The 12,216-nt window shown below is 43.6% G+C and overlaps 1 protein-coding gene across 4 annotated transcripts in view; it reads left to right on the plus strand.

The window, feature by feature from the left end:
* ZNF521 (zinc finger protein 521) overlaps window positions 1-12,216 on the plus strand; it is a 304,387-nt gene that overhangs the window by 125,119 nt on the left and 167,052 nt on the right. For all 4 annotated transcript variants that reach the window (XM_065932425.1, XM_065932423.1, XM_065932424.1 and 1 more), the window contains one exon: window positions 1,883-5,235. In XM_065932425.1, the coding sequence (XP_065788497.1) occupies window positions 2,323-5,235 (2,913 nt within the window). In that variant the 5' untranslated portion in view covers window positions 1,883-2,322. The remainder of the gene's footprint in view (window positions 1-1,882; window positions 5,236-12,216) is intronic.

Consider the following 12,216-nt stretch of genomic DNA (forward strand, 5'->3'; position numbering starts at 1 on the left):
AAAGCTAAATCGTCAGTGAGGTTTTTTTTAATTTTTCAAAATTGTTTATATGTTGGCTGACGAGTTTACTTGCATATATTCTTTATAGGCATTTACCTTTAAATTGAAATCACACCAGCAATTCTCAAACTCTTATGCTGGAAACATGTTGGCTTATAGACGGATATAAATGAGGATGCAAAATCATGTGGCTTTCAACTTGTATTGCGAAGCTTTGTTGCAGTGGGCAGGAATCCAGGAATGGTGTTTGGTTGTTTTCTCAGAGTTAGATGGTTGCCATCTGGCATTGATAGTGAGATGGTGTTGTCATCAGTTTCTAGATGCAGGAAAGGAATGATCCTCATCTGTTTCCTGTGGATAAGCAAGAGGTTGATAATCTAGTAAAATCTTGTTACCTTAAAGAAAGCAGACGTGGAATTTGTTTACATAATGCTCGCCAGTTTCTCCTTTTATGTTAATAACATAGCTTGCTAGTGAACTTCAGCTTTGAAGGATTTTAAAATGTATTTGATCTCATTCTAATTGCATCTTATTAGAATAACCTCAATAATATTCTTAACCAGACCTATTCTAATAGAATCGCCATCTCCACCAACCCTACTCCATGGTCCGTCCTTGTCGGCATTTATGAAAAATCTTGCTCCTTTGGAGAGTGACAAGCTTTTGCGATGTCTTCTAATCGTGAATGATAGACTAGAGTTATTTTGAGAAGTCAGAAAGAGGTTTCACAGTCTATTTAAGAGGTCTCATTTTCCACTTGGATGTTAAGAAAGTGACAGAAGTAAGAGTGTACACTTGCTGCAAACACGGTTAAAAAATCCATCTAATAGAAGGTAGAGTTACTTTATGGATAGCTCGCTAAGGTTATATCTGGCTTTCAGGCTTGTTTATCTTCTCTTTGTTACTCATAAATCTTTCAGCATTTACCATAATCATTTATCACTTTTCCTGTTTCCAGTTTTTCACAAGTTGCTTTGTCTCCGCTCACCTCAAAGTGCAGGTCCTGTTTGGCTAAGGAAGTTCATGCTGCTGAAGCTGAAGCAAAAGGAAGAAATGGTGGGCCACCTCTTGAACTTTCCAAACAAAATACACTATTACATTCTGACCCTGTGAAACTCTCATTTTTTTCTTGATCCTGGCTGATCCTAGCTACATGTAATATCTAGTCGTACCCTTCTCACATCTAATAATCCATTTTCTGGTCTATGCTATTCGAATCTTACAGTTATTGAAGAAATCCTGGTTGTCTTTTATTACACAAGACATAATTATTATTGTGTTTTCTGTCTTCTTTCATGTGCTTACTTTTTAATATTTTTTTGCTGAATGCAATAAGGTCTGTATCAATAAGAACCCCATAAAAGATTTTGGCCTGCAGAATTGCCTTTTCCTATAAAAACAAGCAAAATGCAGAGGGAATTTTTTATTAAATATTAGACATCTGGGTTGACTGCATTAATTTTAAATCATTCTTGTAATATTTCCTCTTTTCATTTGGTCCTTCAGATGCTCACATAATATGCAAATCATTTTAGAATGAATACAAAAGAAACATTAAATATATTAAAATCTGCATTTTAATAAAATTGTCAATGCATAATATATACCTTGCTCCTAAGGAAGAATGATAAAAAGTAATAAAGGGGTAATTTAGACATCGAACTATTTAATATCGTTTTATATTTTACAAGCCAGCAAAAAGTCAACATAGAAGAAAAGCTTTGGGCTCAGATTTGAAAGTGTTCCATCCAAATAGTCTCTCCTCCTTTTTTTCCCCTTCACAAGGTTCGAGTTGGCCCTGTGTACTTGTTGAAACAGTACAGTAAACTCGTTCTTGAACTCTCGACCCGGAAAGTGAAAAGTTCCCATCTTCTCGTTGCAGATGGAGTGGATGTAGAGGATGACCCCACGTGCTCCTGGCCAGCTTCCTCACCTTCGAGCAAGGACCAGACTTCCCCCAGCCACGGAGAAGGTTGTGATTTCGGAGAGGAAGAAGGTGGCCCCGGACTCCCGTATCCGTGCCAGTTCTGTGACAAGTCATTCAGCCGTCTCAGCTACCTAAAGCACCATGAGCAGAGTCACAGCGACAAGCTGCCTTTCAAGTGCACCTACTGCAGCCGGCTGTTCAAACACAAGCGGAGCCGAGACCGCCACATCAAGCTCCACACCGGGGACAAGAAGTACCACTGCAGTGAGTGCGACGCCGCCTTCTCCAGAAGTGATCACCTGAAGATCCACTTGAAGACTCACACGTCCAACAAGCCATATAAATGTGCCATTTGTCGCCGTGGGTTCCTGTCCTCTAGTTCCTTACACGGGCACATGCAGGTCCACGAGAGGAACAAGGACGGCTCCCAGTCGGGTTCCAGGATGGAGGACTGGAAGATGAAGGACACTCAGAAGTGCAGTCAGTGCGAGGAAGGCTTTGACTTCCCGGAAGACCTCCAGAAGCACATTGCCGAGTGCCACCCAGAGTGCTCCCCGAACGAGGACCGGGCGGCCCTCCAGTGCGTCTACTGCCACGAGCTCTTCGTGGAGGAGACCTCCCTGATGAACCACATGGAGCAGATGCACGGCGGGGAGAAGAAGAACTCCTGCAGCATCTGTTCCGAGAGCTTCCACAGTGTCGAGGAGCTGTACAGCCACATGGACAGTCACCAGCAACCGGAGTCGTGCAACCACAGCAACAGCCCTTCCCTGGTCACGGTGGGCTACACCTCCGTGTCCAGCACGACCCCGGACTCCAACCTCTCAGTGGACAGCTCGACCATGGTGGAAGCCGCCCCACCCATCCCAAAGAGTCGGGGGAGGAAGCGGGCCGCTCAGCAGACCCCAGACATGACCGTCCCCTCGAGTAAACAGGCAAAGGTCACCTACAGCTGTATTTACTGCAACAAGCAGTTGTTTTCCAGTCTGGCGGTTCTGCAGATTCACCTGAAAACTATGCATTTAGATAAACCAGAGCAGGCCCACATCTGTCAGTACTGCTTGGAGGTACTGCCCTCCCTCTATAACCTCAATGAACATCTTAAGCAAGTGCACGAAGCTCAGGACCCGGGTCTGATTGTTTCTGCCTTGCCCGCCATAGTCTACCAGTGCAACTTCTGCTCTGAAGTTGTCAACGACCTCAACACCCTTCAGGAACACATCCGATGTTCTCACGGATTTGCAAACCCCGCGGCGAAGGACAGCAATGCTTTCTTCTGTCCCCACTGCTACATGGGGTTCCTCACTGACTCTTCGCTGGAAGAGCATATAAGACAGGTCCATTGTGACCTCAGTGGCTCCCGATTTGGGTCCCCAGTGCTCGGGACTCCGAAAGAGCCAGTCGTAGAAGTCTATTCTTGTTCCTATTGTACAAATTCCCCCATATTCAACAGCGTTCTTAAACTGAACAAGCACATCAAAGAGAATCATAAAAACATTCCCTTGGCCCTGAATTACATCCACAACGGGAAGAAATCCAGGGCCTTGAGTCCCCTGTCACCTGTGGCCATAGAGCAGACATCTCTGAAGATGATGCAAGCGGTAGGAGGGGCGCCTGCAAGGCAGGCGGGAGAATATATCTGTAATCAGTGTGGTGCTAAGTACACGTCCCTGGACGGCTTTCAGACTCACCTGAAGACCCACCTGGACACCGTGCTTCCGAAGCTGACCTGTCCTCAGTGCAACAAGGAGTTCCCCAATCAAGAGTCCCTGCTGAAGCACGTGACCATTCATTTCATGATCACCTCCACGTACTACATCTGCGAGAGCTGTGACAAGCAGTTCACCTCGGTGGACGACCTGCAGAAACACCTGCTGGACATGCACACCTTCGTCTTCTTCCGCTGCACCCTCTGCCAGGAGGTGTTCGACTCCAAGGTCTCCATCCAGCTCCACCTGGCTGTGAAGCACAGTAACGAGAAGAAAGTGTATCGCTGCACCTCCTGCAACTGGGACTTCCGCAACGAGACGGACCTGCAGCTGCACGTAAAGCACAACCACCTGGAGAACCAGGGCAAAGTGCACAAGTGCATCTTCTGCGGCGAGTCCTTCGGCACCGAGGTGGAGCTGCAGTGTCACATCACCACGCACAGCAAGAAGTACAACTGCCAGTTCTGCAGCAAGGCCTTCCACGCCATCATCCTGCTAGAGAAGCACCTGCGGGAGAAGCACTGCGTGTTCGACACCAAGACGCCTAACTGCGGCGCCAACGGGGCCTCAGAGCCGGGCCAGAAGGAGGAGGTGGAGCTGCAGACCCTGCTGACCAACAGCCAGGAGTCCCACAACAGCCACGACGGCAGCGAGGAGGACGTGGACACCTCGGAGCCCATGTACGGCTGCGACATCTGCGGGGCGGCCTACACCATGGAGACCCTCCTGCAGAACCATCAACTCCGGGACCACAACATCCGGCCGGGGGAGAGCGCCATCGTCAAGAAAAAAGCCGAGCTCATCAAAGGGAACTACAAGTGCAACGTGTGCTCGCGGACCTTCTTCTCGGAGAACGGCCTCCGGGAGCACATGCAGACGCACCTGGGCCCCGTGAAACATTACATGTGTCCCATCTGTGGGGAGCGCTTCCCCTCGCTCTTGACCTTGACCGAACACAAGGTCACGCACAGTAAGAGCCTGGATACGGGAAACTGCCGCATCTGCAAGATGCCGTTGCAGAGCGAGGAGGAGTTCCTGGAGCATTGCCAGATGCACCCCGACTTGCGGAACTCCCTGACGGGGTTCCGCTGCGTGGTCTGCATGCAGACGGTTACCTCCACCTTGGAGCTCAAAATCCACGGGACGTTCCACATGCAGAAGACAGGCAACGGGGCCGCGGTGCAGGCCACGGGCCGCGGCCCGCACGTCCCCAAACTGTACAAGTGCGCGTCCTGCCTCAAAGAATTCCGTTCCAAGCAAGATCTGGTGAAACTGGACATCAACGGCCTGCCCTACGGTCTGTGCGCGGGCTGCGTGAACCTCAGTAAGAGCGCCAGTCCCGGCGTCAACATCGCTCCCGGCTCCAGTCGACCGGGCCTGGGCCAGACCGAGAACCTGGGGGCCGTAGAGGGCAAGGGCAAGACTGGCGCCCCCAAGACGCGCTGCTCCAGCTGCAACGTGAAGTTTGAGTCCGAAAGTGAACTCCAGAACCACATTCAAACGGTCCACCGAGAGCTGGCGCCCGACAGCAACAGCGCGCAGTTGAAAACGCCGCAAGTCTCGCCCATGCCCAGAATCAGCCCCTCGCAGTCGGATGAGGTAACTCGCCTTTTTCTGATGCTTGCCCTTTAACTCCCCAAACATCCCTCTCCACTGTGGGTTTACCCTTTCCTCAGCTTTATTCGTTGTCCTGTGCAGAGAGATGCTTTAGATCCAAAGGCAGTGGTGTTTTTCCGCCGTGGCCATTAACAAGGATGGCTTGCTTCTTGCGAAGCAGCAGTTTGGGCTTGAATGGTGCAAAGTAGGACTAATTCCAAACTCCATAGGATACTGTCTTCTCTGTGACTGCAGAGACCGGCTCTCATGCCAACACCACCTGAGATCTGGAATCTCAGTGTAGTTTCACCACGAGTTGAAATCCCCAGATCCGACTTGTGTATATAGCTGAGAGAGAATGACATAAAAACGAGATGTTATGAGCCGACATGCTGGCTTAGAGTAAATTAAAAAGAATATATATATATTTGTGGATAACAAATTGGGTAGGGATGGCTTTTTAATATGGCGTTGTCAACCCTCACTGTTTGTCTTTGTCTTCCGGGTGGTGAGGAAGATATTTTCTCACAATAGGAATTTTTAAGAGCCCCTCCATTTATTAAGCGCCACATGCTCCACATTGGTTTTAAAGGCACTCTCCCCAAGTCTTCACTCTCTGGATTTGGGTTTCAAAATGAACATTTTCTTGGCTGAAGAGTCGTCTTGTGTTCTTCCCCTCCACAGTTAAAAAACAAGTTCATTTACAGTGAAATAGTTTTATAAGTCATCCTTCCTTGAAGCTGAGCCGAGGATGGCTTGTTTTATTATCATTTCTTTCTGCTTTATCACCTGGTTTCTAATAGCTCTCTCCCCGTTCCTACCTGTCCCTATCTGGAGATCCAACCAGAATGAAAACCCCAGGGAGACCCGTCTCCCTTCAGTCTGGGGTCACCTCCTTTTCCTTATCTTGCCTCTGCACTCACCCCCTCTCTGAGGCCCCCTGCAGCTCCCTGCAGATAGCCATCAGTCAGCTGGTAGGGGGAGCTGAGAAGAGGAACACAGAGCCCCTCTTCCCCAGATGTGGCCTCTGTGTGAACAGGCAGACTCCCCAGCTTTGAAGTCACTTTCCCCTCTCTCCTCCGAAAGTAAATCCTCACCTTTCTGTCCTCTAAAGAAATGAAATCTTTTCAAACCGGAAGGACGTCGTTTTGATAATGGTTCATGATGCGTGTGTTGGATCAAATCATTTCTTTGGAAGCAAATATTGCTAGTTGTCACCATATGAACTGAAATGTTTCCCAACTTTTTATATCCATCATGTTTAAACCTAGAGAAAAGTTAAAGGAGTAACACAAAGAACAGGTGTGTGTGTGTTCATGTATCCATGTCACAAATCTGCCAGATAGGAACATTTTGTCAGATTTTTCTCTGTCTTTGCAACCTTTTTTTTAATTAACCTGAGCTACATGGAAGTAAATTGTAGATAACATATCCTAAGAATAAGGGCATTTTCTTACTTAACCACAGTATCGTTAGCCCAGAAATTATTGAAATCAGCTAAAGGTGAAAGGTACTCAGTCGTGTCTGACTCTTTGTGACCCCATGGACTGACATCTACCAGGCACCTCCATCCACGGAATCAGCTAAAGAGATGAAATAAATCTGTACTATCTTATGTAAGCCCGTATTCAGATTTCCCCAAATGTCTTATTTTTAAATGCTTTTGAACAAGAATTCTTTTTTTTTTTTAAAGGCATGTTTTTGGAAAATTATTCCTCTCTTTTGTTTTGTTATGCTTTACATATATAGAAGGGTTTTTATATTCAGGTTCAATTTAAATAGTGCCTAAAAGGGGTTTAAAATTAATTAATATGTGTGTGTATGATTGTGGTGGTATGTATGCATTTAAAATCAAGCAAAATTCAGTTCTTGTTTTTTAGTAGATTGTTTTTGGAAAGGAATTTTCCTGTTTCTTCTTATCTGTTCATGGTTTAGATTTTCTGATATTTCTAAATTGCTCTGTATTGTACCATTTAGGGAAATTCCCTGGTGGCTTAGACAATAAAGAATCTACCTGCAGTGCAGGAGACCCAGGTTCAATCCCTGGGTCAGGGAGATACTCTGGAGAAGGGAATGTCTACCTACTCCAGTATTCTTGCCTGGAGAATTCCATGGACAGAGGAGCCTGGTGGACTATAATCCATGGGGTCACAAAGAGTCAAACATGACTTATCAACTCAACAACAACAACAACAACATAATACCATTTCAGGTGAAATATTTTTAAAATGAAGGAGGGCATATTAATAGTCTTTGCCTGTTAATTTGGTTAGAGTTGATTTGGGAAATTTGTCTTTTTTAATAGTACTTTTTAAATATATTGGCCCAATTTATTTATTTATATTTGTTTATTTATTTTTACTCTTGGGCTGAAAGGCATGTGGGATCTTAGGTTCCCCAACCAAGAGTGAACCTGTGTCCCCTGCAGTGGAAGGTGAAGTCTTAACTACTGGACTGCTCGGGAATTCCAAGGGAAATTTATCTTTAAGGGATGGTCAAGTCTTCAGTTATACCTAAAATCTTAATGATAATTATAAAGCTTAGCTATATCCTTCACTTATATAGAATAATACTTTTTAAAGTACTTTTTAATTTTAATTCTTACAATACTCTTTTTCAAACACCTAGCTACTGAGGGTTAAAAATGACTCCATGCAAAAGAATACCTTCTTATTAAATCTGATTAATAATAACTTGTAGTGGTGTCCTTAATTGAATAGATATTAAGATTCAGTTGTACATTTTTTCTCTGTGCCTTAACAGTACACTAATCTATTCAACATTTTCACCCTTGGTACTGTTTTTCTTTATTATGCTATTTGTCATAAAAATTTTATGTGCCTACTTCCTTTCTGATACTCTCCACCATAAAAAAATGTAAGTGGACCATATTATTTGGACTTGACATAGAAAATTATCTAAACATATGTAAAGTTTTAAAAACAAGGAGCCTAAAAAATGCATTGATGAGAAAGACATATAGTTTTACTTTGTTCTCATTCTTTGTTAGTCAAATTAAGTCTTTATGACTTCTCATTGTGAATATTGTGGAAATTTTTATCAACAGAAGTAAAGGTGAAGCTATTACATAAGAGTTTGCCAAAAAGCAGGCATACCAGTTAGGACTAAATTTTATCATAAAAAGAAGTATCATGTGTATGTTCATTGACTTAGATGTCTTAGGTGGGAATTAAAGGACTTAGCAATGTAGGTGATATTTTCTTCTCTTCTTCTTGCTAAGGATTGAGGCTTCAGAAGAGAAAAAGAAGACCTTGGGAGATAATAAAACCTGAATACCAGATATTATCAAGAACCAGGTTAGATTTTTCTGGACTCTGACTTATAGTCACAAAAGGGTAATGATAGAAACTGGAATGCATCTTCCAAAGACTGAAAAAGACAGTTATTTGGTCCAGACTAGAGTACCTATTTAGAAAGGATTTAGATATAATCTATAGAAGGATAAGTACTATATAAACCCATATAGTCCAAGAAATAGATGAAAGATATGGTATGTGACAATTAAAGAAGGGTAATAGTAAGTAGCTGTTCTGTGATGAAGAAATTTGGAATTGAAGACAGAAGACCTGAATTTACATTCCCACTTCTTCTGTGTGATGACTTCTGAATTTGTGAAAAATGTTCTCTTTGTGCCAAAATTCTATGAGTATTAACCTAAATTTACTGTGGAGACTTTGTTTTGAATAAAAAACGGGAGGTAGGGGAAACGTATTCATTTCCATTTGCTCCTCAGAGATTGACCATCATATGAATTTCTTCCTGCAGTGATTCCATAAATGGCAGAGAGAATTTGGGGCAGGAAGAACACATTTTCCATACATGAAGCTCACATTTTCCATACATGAAGCACCTTGCAGACTCACTGACCTTTACTACATGTTGAGTAAATGTTAGTTCTTCTTTTGGAGTTCGTTGACACTAGCCTGGCTCTCTGGTCAGGCGCTGCCCCATCTGAACCTCAAAGTGTTGTCCTGATGATATTGGAAGCATGTCTCCATCTGCCTTCATTTCCTTAAGGTCCTTCATAGCCAGGTTTCTCTGAGGGTTTATGTATTCACATTTCAGTTCACATCATCCCCACTATCCACTGAAATTGCTCTTGCAAGGGTTGCCAATTCCATATTCCTAGATGCCTATACGATGCCACAGAATCAAAGCTAGAAGTGACAGCGGCCATCATCTGGTTAAACTGCCTTGTTTTACAGACAGTGAAACAGATCCAGATAAATGGAGATCTCAGTTCACACAGTTAATAAGTGGTAGGCAAGAGGCCCAGAGGATCCAGGCCTTCCAATTCCAAATTCAATCCCGGGCCCATCATAGGCAGATGCCTCGGGGCCATGTCTGGCTGGTGGTTCTCTCAGAACCTTTCCCCACCCAGGGTAGTATGGCAAGACAGCTGGCTCATGCAGAAACCCACCTGACTCAGTGACCGGAACCTAGAAGGTATTAAATAAATTGGTGTTCTTCTGCATTCGTGCACTATAGGATTGCTACTCTTCTTTTGACCGCATTTGGACTCAAGCCTTGTTTTATTGTTATTGAAGTTTTGTCGTAGATATTCTGAGTGTGTTCGGGTCTATTGTTGTTATTCCACTCCACTTCAAGGTCTGTGTTCTCAAGAAAATTGTTACTGTCCTGCCAAGATTGCCACCGGTCTCCAGGTTCATCTCCACAGCACTCTACAGAGTGGATGACCTTCCCCTTGCTGCGCTTCCGTCTGCCTTCATGCTGTTCCCTCTCCTAGTTTTCTTTCTTCTTCTGCCTTTAGCGATTTCTCATCCTCTGCCTGTTCCAAAAGTGTAGAATTCTTCAGTCCTCCTTCTTCTGTGTCTGTTCTCCATAGCATCTCATCCATTCTTGCTTCTGTAACTGTTTCTTTACTAGCATTTCCCAAATATGTTTCTAGCCTAGTTCTCCTCTTAATTCCAGATTATTGTGTTCCACTGACAGTTTAACTTTGCCATTTGTATCTCTTTTAGCCTTTTGAAGTTTATTGTATACTTACTGAACTCTCGATTCTCTCACCTGAAGCCTATCTTTTCCCAAACTTCCATCATTTTTGGTAAAGGGACCCATCCTACACCCAATTATCAGGCAAGAAACCCAGGAATCCCTCCTGGTTCCCAGCTTTCCTTCTTTCCCCATGTCTAATCTGTTAGTTCTATGGATTCTACTTCAGGTGAGCATCCCATCTTCTTCTTTCCATCTCCAAAGCCATCATCATGGTCCAGGCTGCAGTCATTTCAGGATACCTCAGTAGCCTTCTGAGAAATTCCTCTTCTGCCTGCTTCTCATCCAGTCTTCCTGCTGAAGTGAGAAGGCATCTTGTGGACATGTCAGTCTATTTCAGTGTTGTCACATAGAATTCTTCAATGCCTTCCTATTTCTCTCAGATAAAATTCCAACCTCTCACCAGTTTATGAGGCCATGCACATCCCGGCCAGCGTGGCTGCCCTCATCTGATTCCAGCGCCACCTCCACCTGCTTTGTGCATATCCTTCCAGCCTCTGGCGGGGTGGGGTGAGAAGCGTCTGCTTTGGAGTCTTCACCTGTCTTGCTTCCTCACCTGACCTGCACTTCTGAATCAACTTCTCTGTACCACTGGCTCTTTCTAAGCTGTCAAGTGGGCCTTCCCTGAAAATCTTATGAAAGCTGGTCTCCTCCTAAAGATTTTCTTTTAAAATAGTCATTTTTCTTTACTCATTTATTTCCATCTTCCCTTTTCTCACCTATGAACATCCAACAGCTTATCACAAGAGCTTGATAAATATCAGTTGAATAAATCAACATAGTATTAGTACTTCAAAGTGGTAAAATAGTGTATACTCCATCTTTGGATGTATATGCAGGTATTGTTGTTGTTTAGTCTCTAGGTCGTGTCTGACTCTTTGCAACCCCATGGGACTGTCTACGGGATTTCCCAGGCAAGAATACTGTAGTGGGTTGCCCTTTCCTTCTTCAGGGGATCTTCCTGACTCAGGAATCAAACCCACATCTCCTGAATCTCCTGCATTGGCAGGCGGATTCTTTACCATTGAGCCACGTGGGAAGCCCAGGTGCAGATATATCTAGTAACTAATACCCACAGAGGTAAGTAAGTTTACCCAAAGCTAATGAGATGCTTCAAAATTAAGTGTAATCAAAAAATATTAAATAGGCTAAAAGACTTGAAATTTACAACAATTCAACATCATCTTCAGTGTGAAGGTCTGTTTTAAGTGTCTCAAATTCAATATTCTTCCTTTATAGTTATTACATTGAAAATAGAAATGTACATGTAGGCAATTCAGAGCCTACTTAAGCTCCAGAATTCTTTTTTGATTTGTTTTGTATAATAAAAATTTCCAAATGAGGTTGAAAGAAAAATGTCAAAGTTTTTGTATCTCAAATGGCTGGTGCTAAGTTTTGCTAAGCTAAAGGAGCAAAAATAAATGAGTTAAGTTTCCTCTAAATAAACAATATCTTAAAGTTAGGTAGAAAAATTACATGACCAAATAGACATGTAGAATTCAAAATGCTCTTGGAATAGCCTCAGTTGCTTTGCCAAGTTTAATCTGCTTTCAGATTTATTGTTCTTGTGTTCAGTATTTGTTTGGCATCTAGAGTGCACTGGAATGGGGAGTTAATGACCCCTGGCATAAGCATTGGGTGTGGAACATGGAAATGACTGCCTGCCCTCCGCTGTGATGCATTGATCATTGCATCACACGTTGAATTTGCTACCACTGTCATCCCTAGATTGTCCCTGTGTTTACTTCCAGTTCTGGATTTTTTTTGCTGAGGCTTCCATGTGCATACAGTGTCTTGTAGAAGTTCTGGAATTCAAAAAGAAGAATTTTTTTTTTTTTTTTTTTTTTTGTATACCGCCTTGAATCTTGAATTTCACATCTTTGTTCCTTCAGTACTAGGCAAGAGTCTGAAATCACCCTTTGTAGTGGTAGAATTCTGCTAAGCAGGAGC

Source organism: Muntiacus reevesi, chromosome 4 (genome assembly GCF_963930625.1).
Source record: "Muntiacus reevesi chromosome 4, mMunRee1.1, whole genome shotgun sequence".
In the NCBI taxonomy this organism is placed as follows: Eukaryota; Metazoa; Chordata; class Mammalia; order Artiodactyla; family Cervidae; genus Muntiacus; species Muntiacus reevesi.